General features: G+C 43.0%; 1 protein-coding gene across 11 annotated transcripts in view; it reads left to right on the top strand.

Moving 5' to 3' along the window:
• Positions 1–25,610, top strand: part of ATG7 (autophagy related 7) — a 228,897-nt gene that overhangs the window by 23,741 nt on the left and 179,546 nt on the right. For all 11 annotated transcript variants that reach the window (XM_029917408.1, XM_029917411.1, XM_029917412.1 and 8 more), the window contains 8 exons: positions 525–642; positions 2,520–2,597; positions 5,976–6,092; positions 7,476–7,625; positions 17,108–17,196; positions 18,826–18,947; positions 22,678–22,768; positions 23,548–23,692. In XM_029917408.1, coding sequence (XP_029773268.1) covers positions 525–642; positions 2,520–2,597; positions 5,976–6,092; positions 7,476–7,625; positions 17,108–17,196; positions 18,826–18,947; positions 22,678–22,768; positions 23,548–23,692 — 910 coding nt within the window. The remainder of the gene's footprint in view (positions 1–524; positions 643–2,519; positions 2,598–5,975; positions 6,093–7,475; positions 7,626–17,107; positions 17,197–18,825; positions 18,948–22,677; positions 22,769–23,547; positions 23,693–25,610) is intronic.

Below are 25,610 nucleotides of genomic sequence, written 5' to 3'. Positions count from 1 at the left end.
ACCCGGTTCCTTGGAGTAGGCTAGTTCTGCCTTTAGATCCCAGCTCTGCTTATGTTTATGTGACCTTAGGCAAGTTACTTAAAGCTTTAACCGGAAGAAAGAGCTCTTAAGAGAATTCAAACCTAGTGTGTTCTTGGCACAGGAGAAGGTCAATAAATGGTGGTTCCCTTTTGGGTTAAAGATGGGAAAGAATAAAAACTAGGAAATCAACTTATACTGGAAGAAGAGCAGGGGGAGAGCAACCTGCCAAGAGATTAGGGTAAAGGGAATATAGAGGCTTTTTAAAAAAAAGAATATAATTTATTTTCAAATCAGCTTACATACAACACCCAGTGTAGAGGCTGTGTGTGTGTGTGTGTGTGTGTGTGTGTGTGCAGTGCCTCTTTGTAGTTCTTAAGTGAGGATACTCCTCTTTTCCCAAAGAAACGTGTGGCTGATCTCCTGTTTACCCTACGGAGCAGTGTCTTTTGTCTCCCACTGCTGTCCCAGCTGTGCCTGCCTAACCATGTGTCTCTCGTGTCCAGGAGTGCTCCCACGCCCGCCCACTGCTGCCCGGCTGTTGGAACGCTCTTTAACACCAACACACTCGAGGCTTTCAAGGCCGCAGATAAGAAGCTCCTTTTGGAACAAGCAGCAGACGAGGTTAGCTGGGAAAATATGCCGCATGTGTTCTGTTTTCCCTGACCTCTGTCAGCGCAGCGTCTCTGAGCAGGTGCATGCATCTGTCATGGAAACTGGCCTCGACTGGGTACTTGAAGATAGTCAGGGGCTTTGGTTTATTTCCCCAGCTCTCCCGTGTTGGCGGGAAGGTCAAGGAGAAGATATTCAGGCTCTCAGCCAGGGAGAGGCTGGAATTTCATGGCAGGGCAGTTGGGAAAAGCTTTGCTGTTGCTTTCTAGCTAGCATTTTGCAGCAGCTTGCCCTGTCCCTGAGAATCCTAGTCCTATGTCTGCATGGCTTTGGGTTCTCTGTTCTTTGTGCCCCTTGGCTTTCCAGTCCTAAGCACTGTAATGCGGTCCAAAATGACCATATATTCTCTCCAGTGTACTGAGGGCTGCATGTAGACTATTCTCTCTGATTTACAAGGCACTGTGGCCTGGTCTGTGTGGTCTCCATGGCTTTTCTCTCCTGTCACTCTTCCCCTTGCCTTCTCTGACCCTGTCACAGCCAATCACTTATAATTCCTCCACCCATTTTGGTTCTCACCTCTGTCCTTGGCACACGGCCTTCTCTATGCCGGGAGTGTCTTTCCCTTACCTGTTCATGTCTGAGTTAGTGTGAGGAATTGAAGTGGTAGGACAGCTTCTCCCAGTCCCCTCTAATCCACTTAATTGAGTGGTCTTTGCACTCGTCTTAAAAAATAAAAAAGCCGTATGTGGGTGCCATGGTCAGAGAAGGACGTCTTCTGCCCTTGGTGTCCCTTGCATCCCTCTAGATGGTTGTAGCTTGGGACCCAGGTGATGATGGTTGTCCTTGGCCTGCAGCTCGACTGCTCGTGGCCTCCCGCTCAGGCTGCACAGTTAAAAGGCTGTCTCCACAGAGTTGGGTCAGGTCGTCATCTATAATCAAAAACCACAGATTGCTCACCATAGAAATCCCACCCCTTGTGCGAGGACTCAGCCTTCACTCCAATCCACGCTCCCCAACAGTTCCCACCCCCTCGGTGTATCAGGAGCGAGGCCTGCTCTTCTCCGCTCCAGCTACTCCAGGGTGATCATGTCAATAGCAGGAACTTCTCTTTGCTTATTTCCCTCTTCTGCCCAGCGGCTCCTGTGGTGCAACTGTGTGTCTTGCTTAGTGGCACAAAGTGTAGCGGTTAATTTTAGCGAGTCAAACATCTTGTGATCAGCAGCTGCAGACCAGTGCCAGCTCCTGCTTCTGGTCACAGTGCTTGCTGAGTGTGTATAAGCTCATCATTGTCTCTCCTTCATGTCTCGGCAAGATAATCCCAAGCAGCACTTCCAGAAATCCACTATACCAAGTTCAGATCGCTGCTTCCCACAGCCCCTTCCTGGTTCCTTCCCCTCCCGCCTCCCCAGCCCAGTTCTGAGCCCCTTCCAGGGACTCTGCATCCTTTTGAGGTAGCACGTCCTACCTGATGGTACATTCAGACTTCCGTCTGTCTCCCTCACTGGACCCAAAGCATCTTGAGCATAGGGACTGTGTCTTTTATGCTGTGATCATGATGTGCCTGGTAGATAATGGGCAATCAGTAAGTACTTGCTGGAGGAAATAATGAAGGCATGGAACTGGCCCAGTTGGCCTCCTCGGATGCGGAGACTCTCTGAGAGGAGGATTCTGGATTCTCTGAATCTTCCGCAGGCCCTGCAAGGAGTGTGCTGGCAGAGAGGACATGCAAAGTGGCCAGCGTGAGCTAACTCACTCTTTTCTTGCGTGGGGTAAGCAGTGCTGGGCCCGGAGGAAAGAAGAGCTTGGCGCTTTTCCCCTCTGTGCCACTCGAGATGAGAAGCTCCGTGATGCCTGAGAACCTGGCTTGACACTTCTCTTTCTTCTCGCAGATCTGGGAAGCCATAAAATCGGGCGCTGCCCTCAAAAACCCCGTCCTCCTCAACAAGTTCCTCCTCCTGACATTTGCAGTAAGTAAACGGAGTCTTGGTCACGTTTAGACCCCTGAGATGCCCTGACCGAGTGCTGGGTGCCAATAGGATGGTCTGTGCGCTTCTCACCGAGGCCGTTGCCTGGTATTACTTAAGGCAGAGCTGCTCAAGAAACGCTCCTTGGTTCGTGGCCCAAAGGTGCTGGCACTCATCACCATTGCAAAATTAACTCATCCTTGCTGATCTTATGTCCTGCATGGTTTATGTAACACAGTGACTTTATTTTTATCACTCAGGACACAGCAAAATCAGCTTCAGGGAGTCTTGGTTCTTTGTTGCTAAAGTCTTTGTTCGATGCAGTCCTGTGAGGCTCAGTTGCTGGGTCCGTCACCGTAAGAGAAGATGACATCTTGGGGATCCCAGCTATCCTGCAGCAAGCAGTCTCTGGACTAGAGGAGTTCACGCTGCTCTACATGGCTTGTCCACACAGTTGTGGTTTTTTTAAGAAAGAAAAACATTTTGTGTAAATATAATATCTGCTGCCTAGGGAAGTAGGGGGAAGGACCTGGTCTTGATGATGCGTGATGGGTGATGTGGGGAAATGTAAGGGTTGATGATTGAGGTATGAGCTCCTCCCCCGACACACCACACACACGCAAGTGTATGTACACATAAATGTACATGTGTATTTCTATATATGTCTACATATGAAATGAATTTAGCCTTTATAATTAGGTTGACTAATATTCTGTCAAGTGTATATTCTATAGATTCTTGTACATCTAGGTTGTTTCTAATATTCAGTATTTTGTAAAATGCTGCAGAGAGCAATATTGGCCATACTGATTTTTTTTTCCTGTTCATTTTATTTCTTTAGGATAAATTCTCTGGAGAAGGCATATAAACATAACGATGTTGATATATATTAAGTGTGCTGTTTTTTTTTTTTTTTACCAGCTTCGCCAGCTTTGGATATTAATCCTCTTCCCCATATCCGCCCATCCATCTATCTTCCTTCCTTCCTCTCTTTTCCATTTATCCTTCCTTCCTCTTTTTTGTTTACCCTTCCTTCCTTCCCTCCTTCCCTCCCCTCCCCTCCTGTCTCCTCCACTCCCCTCTTTCTTTTGCCAAGTTATAGGTCTTCCTTTCTTCCTGCCCCATGAACTAATCCTGTTTCTTCTAAATGCTGCCTGACTTGCTGCCTAAGGCAAAGGAGAGAATGATAAAAAGTCATACTGAAGGCCATGCCCAAGGGTGGCTGTCTATAAGGAGCACATTTCCTAACAAGTTATAATGCTTTCTGTGCAATAGTGGGGGCGATAGAAAAATACTTAAATTCTTCATGAGATTACTAGCTATAATTTCACATTAATAATTTGTCTGTAAATTTGAGCAGGTTTTGTAGATCTGCTACTAAGAAAGAGATAAGTGGTGCTAGTTAAAGATTTCTGGGTTTGTTATTTTAACATCAGTATATTTTCTGTACCAAGAATCCTAGTTAGTAGAATCTGAAAATTTGCATTGTATGAGAAAAATAACATTAGCTCTTAACGTTTTAAGGCATTTCCTAGAGTTAGTGTGTGTATTGGCGGTGCTGCCCTTTTTACTGACCATTCTTAGCCTACCTAAAAAAAAAAAAAATTTAAAAGTCTCTGTCTTTTAAAATCTTCAAATACAAAGGGCTTTATGTTTAATTTAATCGAGGTCCTTTGTGTCCTGAAAAGAATTCTAAGAAATTCAAGCCTTTTGACTTTTGAAGATGATCTGATAAAGCCACTTAGAAATTATGAAGTCCTTCATCTTGAATTGTTTAACCTTTGGCTAAAGATCAGTTATGACAAATCATTTAAGTACAAAGAAAAGAGTATAATCTCTGGAGGTATTTTTGCTTTTCTTTCTGCTGTTTTTAGGACTCAGAGGAATAGGCACTTCATTCATTTCAATTTTGTAGTTTGTTTTGCTATTGTCAAAGGGGAATTTGTTGTCAGTTGATCGACTAATGGCAGAATTCGAGACTGGAATCTATAAAGACTAGACTTTCTCATGTAGTCACACGTTTATATATACATTTATTTTTATTTAAGAAGTTATCTAGTACGATTTCATTTATATGAAAAGCCCAGCATAGGCAAATCCATAGAGACAGAAAATAGATTAGTGGTTCCTTGGGGTTGAGGAGAGTGGGGAATGGGAATTCTGTGAGTGGGTATTTCTAACTAATAAACTAGTGGGGGGTTTCTACCATTGGAGTTTTCTGTTTGGTGCAATGGAAATGTTCTGCCATTGGGTGATGGTGGTACGACCTTGCTAATATACCGAACTCTCAGGTGAACACTTTAACATGGTCAGCTTTATGGTATGTGAATTCTATCTCAATAAAAACTCATCAGACAACTATCTCTTCTTTATTCTTAGCAAGATTAAAGAAGAAATGTCGATTAGCTATATAAACAGTCTGAGAAGCTGTCAGACTCTGAGATAACTGTGAGGTCCCACAATATGAGTGATACAGGCCACAAAGGCTGGAAGAGGTCAGAGGCAGCAGCATCCAACCTGGGTGAGAACAGTTATCAAGAACAGCTTCCCGAGTCACGGCCCCGGCCTCGCTTCCCCTGGTGGGGGAGCCATCAGATACACCCCTGAAGATGGAATCTCATATCACTGATGCTCCTTTGTCCTTAGAACCTCTTCTGTGACTCACAACTCCCTTTATCTCTGCCAGTATAGAGAGTGAGCTGCCCAAAGGCTGGACTGGGTTTTACTTATCTTCCTATTGTCAGAGTGGCTAATTACCTTGTTAGCAAGTGCTTAATAATTGTTGACATGAATTTCACCAACAAGGTATTTCTGAAAGCAGCATTTTATTATCTCAGGCACATATAGGTTATGGATAGTATAGTTTCTCCAATAACATGTTTAATTCATTTGACTGTGGAGAGCAGAACCATGTTTGGTGGCTGTGCTCCCCAGTTGGGTTGTTGGGTATGTGTCGTTCTGTGGAGGGAGCTGGTATTTTGGAAAAGGAATTCTGCTCCCTCTCCACTAATCAGTGTTTTTGTTTGGTTCAAGTTCTCCCCCTCCCCCATAAACTTCAGTTTCTGTCTATAAAATGGGATCATAGTTACCTCTTGGGGTGGTTTTATGAATTACACAGTGATGACAATAATTGTCAACACTTTCTATTAGCAAGTGGATGATAAGTATGTTAATCATGATATATTACTGTTTGGTGTGTGGGCATATTTTAGGAGAGAGAGAAATTCTGTACTCTATTCTGAGTTCTGCTGCACATGAGACTCTCTGACCAGCTGACTGTGTTGTGTGCATCAATGTGTCTGAGTGGTCATGGGGAGTCACATGAATGATTGTATTTCTGGTTCATCATTGGCTATAATCCTCTTATATTCTCTCTTCTAGGATCTAAAGAAGTACCACTTCTACTATTGGTTTTGCTTCCCTGCTCTCTGCCTCCCAGAGAGTATACCCCTCATTCAGGGGCCAGTGGGCTTGGATCAAAGATTTTCACCAAAACAGGTATCAACATGTTAGCAAAATGCAGGTAAAATTGGGCTTGATGAGCTTGAGTACTTTATCTGAAGCCAAGCACTTGTCTGAGTGAAGAGGTGGTCACTGTGGCATCCTCCAAAGATGGCACCAGGAGCAGACTTATGTACAAAATGTTTGTCAAATCATCTCCGGGGAGTAGTGTGAGGTACTTTTTGCAGGTATTCAGTGATATTTGGTGAAAGGCTAAGCCAGTAGAGGAGCTATAGGAACATGTTGAAAATCTGCAAGAATTTGCCAGAATGTGGTTTTCACTTTGACTGTCGAGGATCCTAAGGCGCTAGTATACTCTGGGAAGAGTCTTCGAAGCCAAATAGAGCTTCCGCCACCCTCGCACCAAGTTGTGGAACTTCTGCGTCAGGAATGGTGTCCACAGAGGTGGTCTTTGTGGTCTAAGAAAGACCGTAAGAAAGAGGTGGTACTGAGGAGGGCAATGAAAATCAGCAAGCTAGTACAACACGGACCCTCAGCTGAAGAATTCTGACTGTCGTTGAGGGAAGGTTTGAGTGGCAAGATGATTTGGATTCATGAAGCATGTCAGTCATTAAACGATGAATTCTAACACCAGCTAGAAACCCTTATTGATGAAAAATTAATAATGTTGTTTAGTGCAAATCAAAGGTTGCAGTTTTGTGGAACTAATTTCTCAAGAAGTGTAAGTAGAGGAAAAGGATTATGTCAGGGTAACTGGCTGGTGATGGATACAGGGCTTCTTTTAGGAGCGACACAAATGTTCTAAAATTATTATGTTGATGGGGCGCCCAGCTGGCTTAGTTGGAAAAGCATCTGACTCTTGATCTCAGGGTCACAGTTCAAGTCCTACATTGGGTATAGACCGTACTTTAAAAAAAAAAAAAAAAAAGGAACTTTAAAATTAGTTGATGGTTGCATAATCCTGTGAACATGCTTCAAAACAACACTGAATTATGCATTTTATGTGGGTGAATTGTATAATAAGTGGGGTATGTCTCAATAATACTGTTATTTTATGGAGAAGGTCAGGATAAAATTCATCAGTGATGGATTCAGTGCTTGGTTATTACAGGAGAAAAATAATATTTGGAGCTCTCTCTCCACACCTTTGTGGTTGACATCTTAGGGAGACCCCGTGCTGCACCCTGAAAGTGTCTCCTTGTGCCCTTAAGACACCAGTGTGTACATGGGAAGTGTTACACGAAGTGAAGTATTATTTGCCGGGGCGGGGGGACTTCTGTGTTCATTTGCTGCAAAAGAATAACGGGTATGCTCAGTCATTTCCAGTCTTCTGGCGTGAAAATGCTATTTATGCTAATTTTTAGCTCAGATTTAGATATGTGATTGCCCGGAGGATAACACAATGTTTCCTGTTCTTAGATTCAAGCCCTTGAGCGTGCATATGATGATCTTTGTCAAACAGAAGGAGTCCCAGCACTACCTTACTTCTTAATCAAGTATGATGAGAACATGGTGCTGGTTTCCCTGCTGAAACACTACAGCGATTTCTTCCAAGACCAGAGGACAAAGGTCAGAGGAACTCTTGAGTTTCATTTGATTATCCATTAAAAAAAATCTGATGTTCATGTTATGACAGACCACTACAGAATTCAAACTCACTTAGATGTCTTTGGCCCTCCAAAGAATGTTGCAGAACATTTCATTGTCTTCACCCTCTCCCACCCTTGCCATTCCCACATTAGCCTCTCCCCCGGATTTTCCTAGGTCACTTCCTGTTGGGTTCCTCACTTCCTATTAGTGGTAGAGTGAATTCAGTTTTTGCTCCAGAATATTTTCTATCTATATTTTAACTTCCTTCTAGAGTTACCACCGCAGTTCGGGCCCCGGTCACCTCTCTCCTGCACAGCTAGCCTTCTCGTTTCCATCTTGCGCACCACTGCAATTGAAGAATCTGCCTCAAACTGCTCACATTGACCCTGTCTTTCAATGATCATGAGTTAATGGTGTCTTTCTTGACTCCAAGCCACCTTTCCTGCCTCATCTCCTGCTATTTTCCTCATAAACCATTGCTCCAACCAAGTTTTCATGTTTTTTTTTCTTTAATGTTTATTTTTATTTTTGAGGGGGGTGACAGAGACACAAAGAGGATCCAAAGTAGGCTCCACGTTGTCAGCATAGAGCCCAGTGCAGGGCTGGAACTCATAAACTGTGAGATCCTGGCCTGAGCCGAAGTCAGACACTTAGCCAACTGAGCCACCTGGCACCCCAGGTTTTCCTGTTGTAAACTAGACAAACCTCTCACCTCCCCCCGCCCAATCAAATCTACCTCGGACTTTTTCTGTGTCTCTCTTTGACCTTGTATCGAATCATCTGAAATCTGTTCTACCTGTGAAGATCCTAAGAAACTTGCCTTGTTGGAATCCTAGCCCCACAGTGAAGCTTTCTCACAGATCTTCCCTTTTCTGATCTCACTGCGTTTATTCCCTGTTCTTTCTTTACCATCATGTTCCCTTGTCAAATTACTTTTGCTCCATACTAGACAGGAAGCTCCTAAGGGCAGGACTGTGTCTTCTGTATCTGTATCTCCATTGTGTCTAGCACTTGTCTTAGGTCCTCAGTAAACTTCTTCTGAAACAATCAAAAAGTACTGTCAGTGTCTTTTTGAAGGAATGAGCTATAATGTGAGCTATCTCATCCATAAAAGAGATTGTAAATTAAAAAGAAAAAAATGATGAATTTTAGGAAGTCGTGAAGTCCAGTGGGATAATTTCAATAGCCATGCAGACATACCAGAGATGAGAAAAGAGAGACATCTAAAGCATCTAGCTGATGCCCTGCTCATTCCTTAGCCTGAACTCAAGATACTTTTTTTAAGTACATTTTCCCCCCAACCACATTAGCATTTTCCTTCACAAAACAATACTTTCTTAGGTGCTCTGCACTCTGTTTTCTATCCTCTTCTTTTCTGTCTTTGAAAAATACCGGTTGTGACCCACTAAGTGATTTGGACTCCAAAGTAGGTCATCACTTTAGTTTGGACGATGTTGTGTGTCAAATGAATGACACTAAGTATGGTTCCATTTGTCATTTTTATTTCCAGCTGCATCTTTCTGTTTTTAAAGTCTCACAAGGCTATTCAGCTATCATTGTAAGTTTTTGTTTTTTAAGTAAGTATTTTGTGTATCTCTTAACTAATCTTTTCCTATTTTTCAAAGACTGAGATTATACTATATTCTCTTTTATTGCAGCATTTTAGCATAACACTATTGCAGTCCATATCAACATCCTTTCTGATAGATAACGTGATATTTTTGACATAAATTTTTCTCATACGTCTTCCCTATTAGGAGCCTCCTTGTGGATCAGATTCCTGCCATCCCCCCACTTACCTTAAATTATTTCCTTGGGAAGGATTTCTAGATACAGAGTGACTGGGTTAAAGAATTTGGACCATTGAAGGTGTTCGATCAGTGGTGTCCTGCTAAGTGTTGGACAGCTGGCTCGCTCTCAGGTGGGGCAAAACCCTGACTGTGCAGCGTTTGCTTCTTTCTGGGGTGCTGGGACTCCCACCGTGGACAGCCTCGGGCCGCCGGTGTGAAGCCCCAGAGCGAGGAGATGGGCAGAGGTGCTAACGGCTGGCCCTCCCACGGGTGTCTTCCGGCCAGCTCCGGCTCACCGCTGCTCACTGTAACTGCGAGTCACAGGCTGTGGCAGCCTGCCCTCCTGCCAGCCATGCCCCCTTTACCAGCACTGGGATGTGACACAACTTACACATTTGCATCAGTTAAAACCGGGCCTTGTCTGAGTGCTTATTTCCTCAGCGAAATATTGATCCCACTTACTGGTCACAGTGGCCCTGCATCGCCAACAATTAGCCAGTGCTTGCAATTCCATCAGTGACAACCCAGATCGCTGTCCAGTTGCCAGTCTTTCGGGAAAGCTTGCTTGGGTCTTCCGCTTTCTGCAGAGGAGGCATTGAAGACAGGATGCTTGGGATACATTTTGTAATTTTAGCAACATTAGCCTTTAATTTGAGGGTTTTAAAACTCTTCGGACAAGAGTGATAGCCAAGGCACAGCCATTGGTGTGCTATTAGCAGGGCTCTTTCTTCACTTAGCAAGCTCCCATCTTGGCAGCTGTCTGTGGCATCGCTGTGCATTAGACACTTGGATTTGTGTCCTGTACTTTTAAAGCATTTAATCACCTTTGCGCATTTCCTGTTACATCAAGTGTTTGAGTAATAGATGGCTATTTGTCAGAGAAGCTTGGTTTATGGGATCAGTGTGGAAATTTCTCTAGCCCAGGATCCTCAAGTTGACAGTTTGACCATCTTTTCTTTCTCATGGACCAAAGCCAGAACATGACTGAATCACATGAGTGAATCGTGTGCTCTCAGCCAAGTTGAAAGGAGCATTTATTTCGTCAGCCTTTTAAACAAACTTGGTTTTTGTTTTTCCAGTTAACATTTTGTTTCTTTCCTACTGATTAGTGTGATAAAAGGAAGTGATTGGCCCAGCTTCACACGATGACTTTGTGACACAGCCACTTGGAGAATTCAGAACTCCTAGCCCATGATCATTTCTGACTGCTACTACCACCAAACAAACAAACACAACATCTATTTACCCAAACAGTTAAGCTGGCATACCTAGCACCGTGCTGACTAATCAGTCATTCCTACAATGGCTGAGCTTCCTGATTTGGTTCCGAAAGCACTTAAAGATTTTGAAATCACTTTTGAATCATCAAAGAAATACTAAATTATGTTCAGCCTAATGTCAAATGTATTCCATCATTTTCCTGTCTAGATGCTTGCTTTTTGCACCCATGCATGCCTCATGTGGGTAAGAGAGGCACTCTGAAGCATGTCCACATGACCCTCCCTTTATGGGTGGTAGATTTCTCTGTAGCAGTTCGTTCCTGCCCTGTAGCTCCTCTTAGATCAGGTCACTCTAAGAAACTTATTACTGTTTTTTCTCTACTCAAAAAATTATTTAAAAAAACTTTTTTCTTATTGCCTTCCTATCTCATCACCTTTATATTTAGTGTCAGAAATATGCTCATCCTTTGAAATTAAGCACCCACTAATAGAATCTAATATGACAGTCTAACTTCTATAATTTAAATTCACTTAGTTCCAAGGCATCCTCATGGCTCAGTCACTTAAACATCCGACTCTTGATACAAGCTCAAGTCATGATCTTGCATTTGTGATCTCACAGTCATGAGATTGAGCCCCGCATTGGGCTCCTCGCTGAGCATGGAGGCTACTTGGGATCCTCTCTCTCTGCCCTTCCCCTGCTCCCTCGCTTGCTCTCTCAAAATAAATAAATAAATTCACTTACTTCCAGCTCTGCATCTACAGATGATAACACCTAAATGTATATAATTAAATATTTGATAAACCGGAATTTGTCCCCTCATTTTCTCTGCCAGTTAGGAAAAGAGAACCTTGAGACTGAAGGTAGAGAACTGTGCTGTGGTAAGACTGCACTGAAGTGACTACAGCAGAGGCTGTTTACATTGCTGTTCTAGTTAGCAGTCAGGAAGTGCCTGGTCGTTTCCAGTCAGAGTTCTCCAAAGATGGGAAACCTGAGATGGGGAGTTCACGAGAGCACGTGACTTAGGACACCGGATGAGGGTCCAGGTTTATTGAGTCACATTTGGGAGTCAAGAGTATGTAAGGTATTTTCTGGATTTATACTATCTGGATTCTTCCTAAATAAAGCTTAAATAGCCTTTAGATTGAGTAAAATTGAGCCTAAGAAGTCTATATTGTCTTATAACCTATGTAAGATTTTTTTTCTCTTTAATGTTCTATAAAGTTCTATAATTCTGGAGCTAGAAAGAATCCTTTGAGATGAAATGATACAACCTCTCCATTTTATAGGTGAGGAAAGCACTTTCCAAGGTCGGTTCCCCCTACGCTTGTATGCCTGCCTCCTCACACCCCGGGCCTGAGAACCAGGTCGCTGTGGAATTAGAACACATGCCTGCTGACCTCCACATCAGCTGTTTTCACAGCAGGTCATTTTCTTCTAAGCTGTTTGAAATGTTACAGAAGTAGAAGCCCAGTGTCTCCCTTCTCCCCCTTTCCTTGCTGCATAATCGAGTTTTACTTGTCTTTGATGAATTTTTAAAAATTAGAAGTTGAAGCGATGATCAGTAAGTGCAGTCTGTCCAGCAGAGGCCATCTGTCATGTCGTGATTGACAGAAGGGAACAGAAGCGTCCCGGGCGGTGGTGGTGGCCAGCGGGGCTGGAAAAGTTCAAGGCAGATAGCTTCTCTGCTCAGAGGGAGCCCTGGGTGTGCACCATCACTCCTCCAGTTCTCTCGCTTCTCAGAGCAAATCCTTTGAGATTCAGCTGTCACATTCTCACCCAGGAGAGTCCCAGGGTCAAAATGTCCCTGGAGGGAGAGGCTGTACTGTTGAGAAAGGACAGGGCAGGGGAAGGAGCCGGCTGAGATGCCGCACCACGGTCTTCGATGTGAGCTTCAGCCCTCAGCGCCCGCCTTCCAGCTGCCCCCAGGATCCCTGCCTGGGGTTGGGGCATGAGAGACGGAGCTTCCTGGAGCTTTCCATATAGCTTTCCATTTGTTCAGCACGGTTTGCTGAGCAGCCGGTGTGACGCCGGGCACCAGGGATGGAGGTGTGTGTGATAGCCATAGCTCCAACACTCACAGTGCAGGGAAACAGACATGAAAGGCATCCTGTATTTCCTCTATTCTAAAAATGCTTTTTTCTTCACATTTTCGTTTTTCTGAAGTCAGGAATTTCTTGCATTTGTTTTGTATCTTTGATGCGGGGGGGTTTCCCTTTTTTTTCCCTACGCACTTTGAGAGTGGATTTCATAACCTGTGGTGCTTTGAATCAAGAAAATACCCTGGTTTAACAAATAATCACAACTACCATTGGAAAGCTATAGGATGCAATGAGCTCCATTTTAAGCAATCCTAGACCTAAGGTGGCTAGCGCCAGGATGATGTACACCCAAGAATGACCAGAGGAGGCCACAGAGCACATGGGTGTTGGTATGTAGGGAGTATGTGGGTGGGACCATACTTGGACAAACCGCTGTAGACTCTCAAGACGTCTTTCTAACTTGGCTGCATCCTAGAATCATCTGGAGAGCTTTTACGTAAAACAACCCATGCTTGAGCCACACCCCAGACGGATGAGATCAGAGCTTCTGGAGACGAGAGCCAGGTGGCAGGAGCTCTGAAGGCTTCCCAGCTGATTGTCCTGCACATTGACGTCTGCAGACCAAGGCTGAGGAGGGTTGAGGAGCAGAGCAGTGCTCCCCAGACGGCGGTGAGCACGCAGATCCCCTGGGTCCTTGTGAAAATGCAGACTCGGATCCAGCAGGGCTGCAGACAGGGAATCTGAGATTCTGCATTTTTTAAAATGTTATTTTTGAGAGAGAGGAGAGAGAAACAATGTGAGTCGGGGAAGGGGCAGGGAGAAAGGGAGACGCAGAATCTGAAGCAGGCTCCAGGCTCTGAGCTGTCAGCACAGAGCCCGACCCATGGCTCGAACTCACGAACTGTGAGATGATGACCTGCGCTGAAGTCGGACACTTAACTGACTGAGCCCCCCAGGCAGACGCTCCTGAGTTTCTGCATGTCTGACAGATTCCCAGGTGATGCTCTGCTGCTGATGCACGGACCACGTTTTACAGAGAATGGAAAGACATAGAGCCAATCCAGACTTGTCAAGGTAGTGAAAAATGACCCCACAAGCTTTTTTTTTTCCTTTTATCTACAAGACCACCTTCTGTAATGGTTCCCAGAGTAAGTCCAATGTCAGGTCCAGCTGCATCAGAAATACCTAGGCAAAGCTCATGACTGGAGGTTTGAAGGCACTAATAATAAAAATGTCAGCACTACACGTGTGCAGGGCTTCCCATGTCAGTACCACAGTGTGTAATCCTCACTACAGCTCCATGAAGTAGGTGCATGCTTTGATTCAGGGCTCAAGAGCTGAGGCCTGAAGAGTTTGACTCCTTTGCCCGAGGCCACTCTGTCGTAATCAACGGTACTTCAAGTAGTCTCTGCAAACTCTCTTTGTAAAAGCTTCCTGGGTTGCTGATGTTTCATCTCCTGTGGAAAAGGAAATCTCAAATAAAGATACTCTGTTTTTCCTGAAGTGATGGTCATGCGTTTGACTTTGTATTGAATTAAATATGAATCTGTCTGTGTGCGTTAAAGACATGAAATGGGATCTAGGCAAAAATCTTCAGTGTTAGGAATAAGAAAATTTCACATAGGGAAGGTAGCAAAAAAAATATCCTTGGAATATACAGTAATTGTCTGATAAGACAGTAGTAAAATTCCTTTTCAGAGATTTTTACTGAACGCAGATGAAGACTAATTAATTGTCCTCCAATAGGAAATAGGACAAAGTTACCATACACCATACAATGAAATGCCATTGGCCACTATTGACAGCGGTTGTAGAATGACATTTATTGGCAGGGAAGAGAGTTCACAAAAGACTAAGAAATATAAAACAGTATTTAGAGCATGATATAATTTTTCTTTAGCAAAAAATTATACTAAAATAATTATACAAGAGTTATAATAATAAAGTATATTTATGCAAAGATAAAGTTATGGGAGGTTATATACTAAGGTGTTCATATTGGTTTTCTCTGGATGGTGATCTTAGAGGCTGGCCACCCTTCTTTCCTTCCTTCCTTCCTTCCTGCTTTTATACCTTTTGTTTCCTTTCTTCCCTTTCTCTGAATATGGGTTAAGCTTCTACTTTGTGTCTGACATATTGAGCATTGCAGTAAGTAAATGGAATTGTTTGGGCTGATCACATTCTTACAAAACTAACTGATCTAGAGTAACTGAAATTCTGCCATGTTTTTGTTCAATCCACAAATACACCTATAAAAGAAACCTGTGGGTTGACTTATGGTTTTCTCCCAACCATCTTTCTTCCCTTCCTCCCTTTCTCTGTCCTTTCATCTACCCACCCTTCTCATTCCCTCCCGTCCATCCATCCATTCATCCACCCATCCATCCATCTTTCCATCATTTAGCATGCATTCACTAAGTATCTGCTGTGTATATATGAACTGATCATGGGGAGATGAAAAAGATACTCCCTGTTCTTTAGATGCTCATTGCTTCTTTTTTTTAGATACAGTTTTTGTTTTGGAGTAGTTGTAGATTTATAAAAAGTTGAAAGTGCAGTGCAGGGAGGGTTCCCATACACCGTCTCCCAGGTTCAGTTTTCTGTGATGTTGCCACCGTACGTTACCACTGTACCTTTGTCAAACCCGAGAAACCGGTGTTCGTAGACTACGATTACCTAAGCTCCAGACATTGTTCAGCTTTTACGAGTTTTCCCCACCTCTTCCTTCTGTTTCTGGAGCCATTCCAGGAGACCACATTGCACTTTATTGTCATGTCTCTTTGGTCTCCTCTGGTTGTAGCAGTTTCTTGGGCTTTCCTTGTTTTTGATGACCTTGATAGTTTTGAAGAGTATTGGAGAGTTGTTTTGGTAGAATGCCCCCTAATTTGGATTTATCTGATGTTTTCGTATGATTAGAGTAGGGTTTGGGTTTGGGGAAAGAGTGCCTCTAAGGTGAAGTGCCCTGGTCATCCCATCATATCAGGGGGTACCTGATACTCACATGCATCCCTGAGGATGTTAAACTTGACCACTTGGTTAAGGTAGTCTTTGCCAGGTTTCTCCATTGTGAAGTTACTGCTTTTGCCTTTGGAAGTGGGTCACTAAGTCTGGCCCACTGTCAAGGAGGAGAAGGATTAAGCTCTACTCCGGGCGGGGGCAGTATCTGTATATACTTTTGGGAAATCTTCTGTAAAGAAGACTTGTCTCTTCGCCTTCATATGTTTGTTTATCCATCATTTATTTATATCAGTATGGACTCATAGGTGTTTATTATATACTTTGGCCTTTCCGATACCAGGTTATTTATTTTGTTGCTTGGATTGTTCCAGTCTTAGGCATTGAATGCCATTTCAGTTGGTTCTTGTGTCCCCTTGACGTGCCCTCATGCTTTTATTTGTTGAACACTTCCTTTAATTTTTTTTAAGTTTGTTTATTTACTTTGAGAGAGAGGGAGAGAGAGCATAGCTGGGGAGGGGCAGAGAAAGGGAGAGACAGAATCCCAAGCAGGTTCTGTGCCCTCAGCGCAGGGCTTGGTGTAGGGCTTGAACTCGCAAACTGTGAGATCACGACCTGATCTCATGAGTCAAACTCAAGAGTCAGACACTTAACTGTCTGCGACTCCCACACCCCCTCCTTACTCTCTGATATACAAGATGCTGCAGGCTCTTGTATTTTCCCTGTCCCCGCCCTGGAGTTAGCAAAAGCCATAAATGTAGATCCATTTAGACAGCCATGTGTTCAGGGGCCCCGATTCCTTTTATGGGAGGATGGTATTTAGAAATTAAGATCTGGGTGCTGCATGCTCCTTGTCTTTTGAAAAGACGACGAAAAAGTAAAAAATGGTATGTACGGTGTATAAATTACTATGAGAGCACAGCGGACAGAGCGACTTTTCCTATGAAAGGGAGTCTGCCCTGAAGAAATGGTATTTAAAGTTGAGTAGAAATATATATTAGCAGTATCAAGAGCATCTGACTGTAGACTTACAATGGTAGTGGCCTTTCTTTTATTTTCCCATTATGTAAACATGAGCAATTTTCACAGATTGTTATCTCTTTATAAGAGGATGGTCTCTATGTGACCCCTGACAGTTGACTCTCTTCTCGCCACCTATTTTCCCATGCAGTTTTTCCTCCTGCTAAAAGTACCTAGTTCCTACTCTGCCGGGCCCACCGCAAGGCTTTGGGGTGGTGCAGAAAAGAATTTGATAGCCCCTCCATCAAGAAGTTCTGGGGTCTGGTGTGAGGTCCTTTTCCTTGCTTCTCTTCCCTCTAGCCCTTCATCAAGTGTCTAATTAGTTAATGCTTTTGCAGAACAGCATATAAAGGCAAGAGGAAGAATTAGCAGTGTCTGTACTGTGAAACTGACATGATACTTGACTCACTCAGAAAGTCTTTTCTGTTCACAGATAATGATTGGTGTATATGATCCCTGTAACTTAGCCCAGCACCCTGGATGGCCTTTGAGGAATCTTTTGGTCCTAGCAGCCCACCGATGGTATTTACATGTGTGTGTCTGTGTCTGTCTGTCCATCTCTGTCTATCTATTTTTGACATTGTGTCTGCCTAAATCTGTGTCTCTTTTTTTCCCCCAAATGCGTTTTTTCATTTCTGGCCTAGAAACCAGATAATAAATCAGTACATTAGTCATGATCCAATTTCCATCAGTGATGAGCCCCTAAGCAGGTATGTTACAGACCTGCAGACTGATCATACTGCAGGAAAGATATTGCAGAGTAGGGTGGGGTAAGCGGCCAGAGGTCCCAGTCCCAAAATTCTCTGGCCCCTCCATCCAGCTGTCTGGGTCACTCTCAGATAGGATTTTCCTAGTGCTACTGTATTCCTTTTCTCCTAGCCCTAAAATAATGAAAACAGAGTGTATCTATGATGTCAGTATACATTTGAAAAGATGCTCAATGTCATTAGCCGTCATGGGCATAAAATATAATGAGGTATTACTCAGTAATAGAGACAGTGAGGTACCGTGCTGAGACACTACTGCATGCCTACCAATGACCTAAGGATGTCAGTACCACATGTCAAAGATGTGAATCAGTTGAAACCCTCAAACACTGCTGGAAAACTGGCAGCATCCACCAAAGTTAAAACTGTCTGTGGCTCAGCGATGTCTTTCTCAGGTATATAATGCACTGAAATGTGTACTCAGCTACAGGCAAAGACATCTGCAGGAATTTTTATAGCAGCTTTATTCTTAATAGTCAAATACTGGGAATAACCCAGATGTCCTTCAACAGTGAAATTGATAATAGATTGTGGTGTCTTCAGTGTGACCGAATGAGATGTAGCGGATCTGAGTGAACTGCTGATAATGTGAACACGGATGACATAATGTTGAGTGAAATAACATAATGTTGAGTAAAACAAGCTGGGCCTGAGAGAATACCCACGCTGTGGTTCCTCCTAGGTGAAGATGAGACCAAGCAAAAGCCATAAATGTAGATCCATTTAGACAGTAGACCACTAGACAGTAGTGTAGTAATTACTCTTGAGGGGGGTGGGCAGTGACTGGGAGAAGGCTCGAGATGAGCTCCTTTATATTTAAGATTTGTGTACTTGTCTCTGTATCTGTTTTGCTTACATAAAAATGCTTAAAACAAATGAAGATAGCTAAATTATAGGTGGTCATCAGAGGGAGAGTGGTTACACTCGCTTATCCAGGGGGTGAGTTGGTAGAGCACACATAGGCTTCCCAACTACTACTGACCGAGGTGCTGTTTCATAGAATAGGAGGTCAGAGAGAAGGAGGCCAGAAGAAACCCTGTGTGTCTTAGAGCTTCTTTTTAACATCTTGTAAGCCCTTTTCCCTTGCTTTGATGATTCATTTGTCAGAATTATTTATTTGCAATGTGATTGTTATATAAAATTCACTTAGCAATCACAGACAATTCATTGTTCGGCCTCTAAGCATTTGGACAAAGGAGAGCAGCCGTGGACGCATTCAGAATCTCTCAGAGGTTAAGGCCATGTCCCAGGGGCTTCAGGGAGGCATAATTACAATGTGTTGAATACTCTCCAACTGGTTTTGCTAAAGCTCTTATGAGAGCTCTTTCTTTTCCTTCCTTAAAAACAAAAATGAATTAATTAAAACCTGGCGCCTTGACATCAGGAGCAGCAGTTTCCAGTCCGTTGAAGTCCTGTGCTTCCGGGACCGGACCATGCAGGGCGTGAGAGACATCGCCCACAGCATCGTCTTCGAAGTGAAGCTTCCCGAAATGGCATTTAGCCCAGGTAATTTGCCGGTCGTTGAGAATGCATATAATTATCATTTATCAGACACCTCGGCAAGTTTCACTTCCCTTTCATCCCTTCACAATGGCAGCGGAAGACAGAGAAAAGTGCAGCTCCGACCCCTCTGCCCATGGGAACACCTCCCTTGAACCAAGGGCACACTGCTATTCAGAAAGCAACAAATGTGAAGATTGTCCTCAGGAAATTTCCTCTGGGCCTTTTTTTTTTTTCCCAGACTTGAGAATTTTTTTTCATTCCTAGATTTTGTTTCATATAAAATCTTTACTCCCGACCTTTCTTAGAGGAAGAATGAAGTATTTCTATACTTACAGATTTATTCGTTACCTAAGGTTTTGTGTGATCGTGTTCTCCACGTAGTAAACCGGTTAGCACACGTGCCATTTCTCCTCCCATATTTAACATTCCATGTTAGATCATGTGTGGTAGACATCAGTGATTATCTCCATAAGTTAGGAAACTTGGGCCCACAGGGATTTTATAGATGTGCATGTGTGTACCTACATTTATTTATGTACTTGTATACATGTTGCAAAGATAGAATACATCCTCAAATTCAAGTAAAGATCATAACACCCACCTTGTGGAGTATACCCTCGGACAAATCTGTGTCCTGTGTAAAAGACAGCATGCAATGTCTGGCATAGGCATTTAATAAATGCTCATTTATGTTAATTTCCTGTGTTACACAAAGCCCAGTACTCTCCAGAACCATCCCTCAGATTTCTATGACCTGCATGTTTTCCAGGGTACCTTTGCGTCTGTTAGTCGGCGCTTCACCACATCTGCATTGTGCTGAGGTGCATTGCTTTCTTTAGAGTCTGGGGTCATGTGCTCTAGACTGTGTGTGCTGGAGAGGGCAGTGGTGACATCGTTTCTGAGATGTCATTTCTAGAGTGCAGAGGTCAGGTTTCATGATTGACTGCGACGGCATTTTACCGGTGACTCTTTGCCGCAGCACTGACAAATGTCTTCAGTAGATCTCTCTGGAAGATTGAGGGTGGACTCGGCTTGGTCAAGCAAAGGAGAAGGCTGTAAGTTGTAGTAAGCTGAGGGCCCTAGGAAATTCACTGCTTCCCAGCTCTGGCTCCCTTCAGATACTTGCATTTGATTTAGCACCCTCTTCTGGCACATTCTAAAATAGCTTCCATGGGCTCTTAGGTGCCATAACCTTTGTGATGTTAAGCTGCCATCTCTAGATAGTTCTCAGGGAATGGGTGAGTTAACTAACAAGTCAATGTGTCTGGTCTGTGCTCCACAGGCCGCTAGACACCTTCCATGCTTCCTCACAGCGTCAGTCTTGCCAGCCACCCTCCAGAGGACGTACTTTTGTTTCCATTTTTATAAAGCCCTTGGATGATTCCTCCTCCCCACTCCCAGTTACCTCGCTGATGCGTGAAGCTGGCAAACTGCAGAAACATTGCACATTGCCTTTTGAAAAAGATGTTTCTTGTCATCCAGTAATGCCCTTGATGCAGCTCTTTTTGCTTGATGCTGAGTGTAGACTGTTCAATTTAGGAAAGGCAAATTTTCTTTCTTCTTTCACATAAATTGGTATTATCCTCTTAGCTACAGGTAAAACTTTAAGTAAAGCTTTGTAAAGAGTTATTCTGTAGGATAACATGAACTGAAGGTCTGGATATGGCAGTAGTTTATATTGTTTCGAAGGCATCCTATAGTTGCAGCGACGGTGGTGTAAGCACTATGGTTTGAAATATCCTCCGTCGTCTCTTGCTCCTCTTGGTGCAGCCAAGCCCGCTGTCCACTGCTAATAGAAAAAGTGTTCTGGCAACTGGCAGAAGGAGGCAGCAGACTGCTGAGAGTGGGAGAGCCCTCATTTTAATTCACGTCCTTGATGTTCTCCTCCTGATTGTTCGGCTGGGAGAAAACAAGACCTAATTTCCCCCTAAACATTTTTTTCTATTAATGGGGGGCATGTCTTATGGATGTAATTTATATACAGACAGATAGATTAAATATATTTTTTTCATTATTAATAAGCTTGAAGTATATCTAATTTTCTTAGAAATGGCTGTAACATTTTGAGAACAGAGATGTTTTCATTTGGAATGAGATTTTATTTTGTCCCATGGCTTCTTATCTGTAACAGGAGAAAGCTTGGGCCAGAGTTGTTAATTGCAGAACTAGACTGTGTAGTCTCAAAGTTCTTTTCATGTTATTGGCTATATATTAGGATACATTTTTTTAATTAAATGTAAAACCAGTGAGGAAAGCAGAATATGAATTATTAACATGACTGAACTCCTTTCCCCAGAAAAAAGAATTTTGAACTCCTAACCTTTTTTAAGAACTTAAATCCATTACATCAATCCTAATTTTTTGTTATATTAAAAACACATACACGCATCAGAGTCCCTGGTTGTAATGGGAAGGGACATTTATTTTCTGGCTCCTTGCTGTGAATGACATGTCCAGCCACACTGGGGCCCTAGTAGCTTTCGAGGGTAGTTGGCCCCAAGGTTTTTCATCGGTCATCGTTATTGCAGAAAGGAAAGATTATGTCAAGGAAATCTACACCTTCTAGGTCCCATAACTATATTGAGCAATACTATTTTAAAAAACTAAGGTCAACAGTGAAAAAGTTCCCAAGGAAAGGAAAATAGAAGTGTTGACAGCAATCTAAAAGTAGGAGAATGGCCAAAGAACACCAGAATACAAATTAGAAACATAGACTGCTTCCCAGTAGTCCTGTACATCTTTAAGTCTTGGAGTTTCTGTCCCTTCAGGGACTGTTACTTAAGGCAGATGCTGTAGGGGACTCTGGCAGGGTAGATTGTGACTGAGTGAATTCCCTCATGAGGAATAGAGGCTTTCTTGTAAATCTCAGGCACTTGGTGAGAAAGGGAGCAACAGAGGTCCTAAGATGTGAAGAGGGTAAGAGAGTGAGCACCCCCCCCCCCCACCCCATTAGCAGGTTTCCACCAAGGAAGTCAGGTTACTATTAACGTAAGAAAGTAGCAGGAGTGTTCTAAAAAACAAGTGAGACTCATAGGAGGATTTTGTAATAATAGAATAAAGCAGCCGCAGGATCTTTATCCTCTGAGAGCAAGCTTCAAGAACCAGGATTAGAAATTCCGAGGCACCCATAGCAGAGATTCAAACAAGTTGGTGGAAAAGAGAATTCAGGGAAGGGGAAAGGCTAAGTGGTTAAAGTGAGCTTAAAGGAGAGGGCAGCTTACCTGAGGGACAGGAGAGGTGCACGGAGACAGGGTTGAGAGGCTGAGCAGAGCTATGTCGTAAGGATGAGGAACAGAAAAGGTGCACTGAATGTAGAGGTTCAAATCCCGATGGGAACCTGGGCGGAGAGTATGCTGCTGTCATGCTTGCTGTCCTTCTGTGGATAAGGGAGCCTTGCCCAGGGTTATACATATCCCGGTTGTGTTGTCTTGTTCCGAGCAGCTTCCAGGAACTGCAGAAATCGAGGCCACTCAGGCCAGAGCCAAGGGCTATTTCAGAAGTCCCCCTACGGGAGAACCCTGCTCAGGTCTGGTCACCCACCGCTCAGCGAGGGTCCGGGTAGTAGAGGAAGATGGTAAACAGCTGCTGCAAATACATGCAAACTCAGACCCCCCCACCACTTTGAGAAAGACGTGAACTGAAAGCTTATTAATGTATGGGCCATCTTGCTACTTGACTGACTTATTTTCATTCTTCCCTCCTTCATTAAACGTACTATTTTATTTGCCTTAAGATTGTCCCAAAGCAGTTGGATGGGAAAAAAACCAGAAAGGTGGCATGGGACCGAGGATGGTGAACCTCAGTGAGTGTATGGACCCTAAGAGGTATGGTTTGGGAGCTGTTTTCTCCAATGGGACGGCTAATAACAAGGACACATAGCAGGTTCTGTCAGGCCAACCACATTGCTCAGTTCACTTCCGGGGTGGGGGGTGGGGGCATTCACATAGACAACGAGTGTTACTCCTCCACTCTTTGCTCCCTGACTTAAGGGTGGTTGTGAGAATTAATATTGCTGATGGAGATCCTAAAGGGCACACAGTTCATCTGCTCTCCTAGACATTATAAATTTTGTTCTTGCTTTACACTGACAGTCTCAAACCTGGTTAGTTACAGATACCTACCAACTTCTAGTTCTTATTTATGGCCTCTTCATTTCATCCTATTAGCCTGCATTGTAGGACATTATAAGAAGTATTTCATAGAAACCAGTGTTGTATTTAACAGAAAAGTGCACCCTTTTTTGAGGGGCAATGGAAAATATTAGGAAAAAATTTCCTCTGAAGTAGCTGGTGTCTTCTTTATTTATAGATACAATGACTCCTATAAGGGATCATGGGTCCATTTTCACTTTGGCTGCTAGGGACTCGGTATCAAATTTGTGGCCTGTCACTGGCTGTTACAGAGGTCTACACTGGCACACGTGCTGTGCTGTTTCTCCTTGCTGTTGCCCTCAAGTATCAACTTATTTTCCCTTTGATAGCCTTCCACTTAGTTATGATTTGTTTGTCATTTTCTTATTCGGATAATTTCTATCCTTTTAAGACAAGACAAGACAAGGCATAAATGAGTGACTGTATGGATGAATAATTCTGTCGTTTTCTAGGTTAGCTGAGTCATCAGTGGATTTAAATCTCAAGTTGATGTGTTGGAGATTGGTGCCTACTCTGGACTTAGACAAGGTCGTGTGTGTCAAGTGTCTGCTGCTTGGAGCCGGCACCTTGGGTTGCAATGTGGCCAGGACACTGACGGTAAGGTGGGGGGCCAGACAGTACCTCTGAGGCTGTAGCCCCTCCGCTTACTAACTCTGCCAGTCTGCTTTCCACCTCCCAGACTCACCTCCTCCTTCCCTCCCGTCCTTCCTTCTTCCCTCCCTCTCCCTCCTTCTTCTTTCTTTCCTCAGTTATCTTTTTCATTACAAAAGGAATTCATACTTTAATCATAAAGTAGAAGCAGAACGTCTTTCTCCACCCCACTCGTGTCCCATTTCCCAGAATTCATCAGATTTCCTAGATTAGTACAGTATGTCCTTCCCTGACGGTTTCATAGGCAAACTTGCAAGTAAAGAGAGGAACATTTGTCATCTTTGCTGTCACTTACCTATATTTATAAAAATTGGATCAGAGCATACTGTCTATAACAGGTTTTTATTCTTAACTCACCAGAAGAATCATCGTGGCTCTCTTTCTATACGTTCCATATTTTGTGTGTGTGGTACACATATGACTCTATCCTCCTACGTATGACTCTGTCCTCAATTTATTTCAATTTCAGCATATTTTTTGAGATGCTGTTGAAATGAGCATTTTTTGTTGAAATGAACATTTTTAGATCTTTACACATCTGTGGAATTATTTCTTTAGGCAAAAATCCCTAGAAGTAGAATTATTACATAAGAATGTGTTGTGTGTGTTTGTATATTGTATGCATATGCATATATACTGTATATATGTGTGTAGCATATACACACATACACGTATATGTAAAATATATATGTGGACAATATATGTGTTCTTTTAACTAAATTACCTTCCCCAAACATTTTATGAGTCTGTACTCTTATTTATTTATTTTATAATGTATATTTATTTTTGAGAGAAAGAGCGTAAGTGGGTGAGGAGCAGAGAGAAAGGGAGACCCAGGATCCGAAGCAGGCTTCAGGCTCTGAGCTGTCAGCAAAGAACCCAATGCAGGGCTCAAACTTACAAACTGTGAGATCATGTCCTGAGTTAAGTTGGGCACTTAACCAACTGAGCCACCCAGGTACCCCATGATTCTGTACTTTTAGAAACATATATGAAACAACTTTTTGGGGCGCCTGGGTGGCTCAGTCAGTTAAGCCTCCGACTTCGGCTCAGGTCAGATCTCACGTTCCTGGGTTTGAGCTCTGCGTCAGGCTCTGTGCTGATAGCTAGCTCAGAGCCTGGAGCCTGCTTCTGGTTCTGTGTCTCCTTCTCTCTCTGCCCCTCCCCCTCTCATGCTCTTTCTCTGTATCAAAAATAAATAAAACATTAAGAAAAATTAAAAAAAAAGAAACAACTTTTCATTTGCATTTCTTTTCATAGTGAGGGTGAGTCTTTGATGTTATTTCCATTGTGAATTTTATTTCTTCTATTCATGTAATTTTATAATTAATTGACACAAAATACGTGTGGTATTCTCTTAGTATCTTTTAAGACGCTCTTTATCTTTTCAGAACTCTTTCCTCATTCCAGATGCTGCATGTGTACATTTTTCTCTTTTTTTCTTATTCAGACTTGCCAGAGAGGCTTGTCTACTGTATTAGTCTTTTTGGAGGGCTAAGTCCTTGATTTCTTTATTAGTTCTATAGTTTTTGTTTTTGTTTTATATTGCTTTTGGATTCATTAACGTCTACTTTTATCTTCATTAACATCTCCTTCTCTTTATGGAATTTATTTTATTCTTTTTTCTCACTTCTAGAATTAGGTGCTTAGGCCTTCTTAATATTTTTTAGAATGATAAAGTCAGTGGAGACCCACTATAGAAAATTTCCAAAGTGTAAAAGTTATAAAGCAGGAAAAGAAGATACCCATTTACCTACCACTTTTTCACTTATTTCCTTTCAATGTTGTTAAATATATATTTAAACATTTTATTTGATGTATAGTAATGCTCCTTGCTAATTTATCTGTTAGCCTTGTAAACACT

This window comes from Suricata suricatta, chromosome 12 (assembly GCF_006229205.1).
Source record: "Suricata suricatta isolate VVHF042 chromosome 12, meerkat_22Aug2017_6uvM2_HiC, whole genome shotgun sequence".
Classification (NCBI taxonomy): Eukaryota; Metazoa; Chordata; class Mammalia; order Carnivora; family Herpestidae; genus Suricata; species Suricata suricatta.
This window is presented reverse-complemented; position numbering and strand designations above follow the sequence as displayed.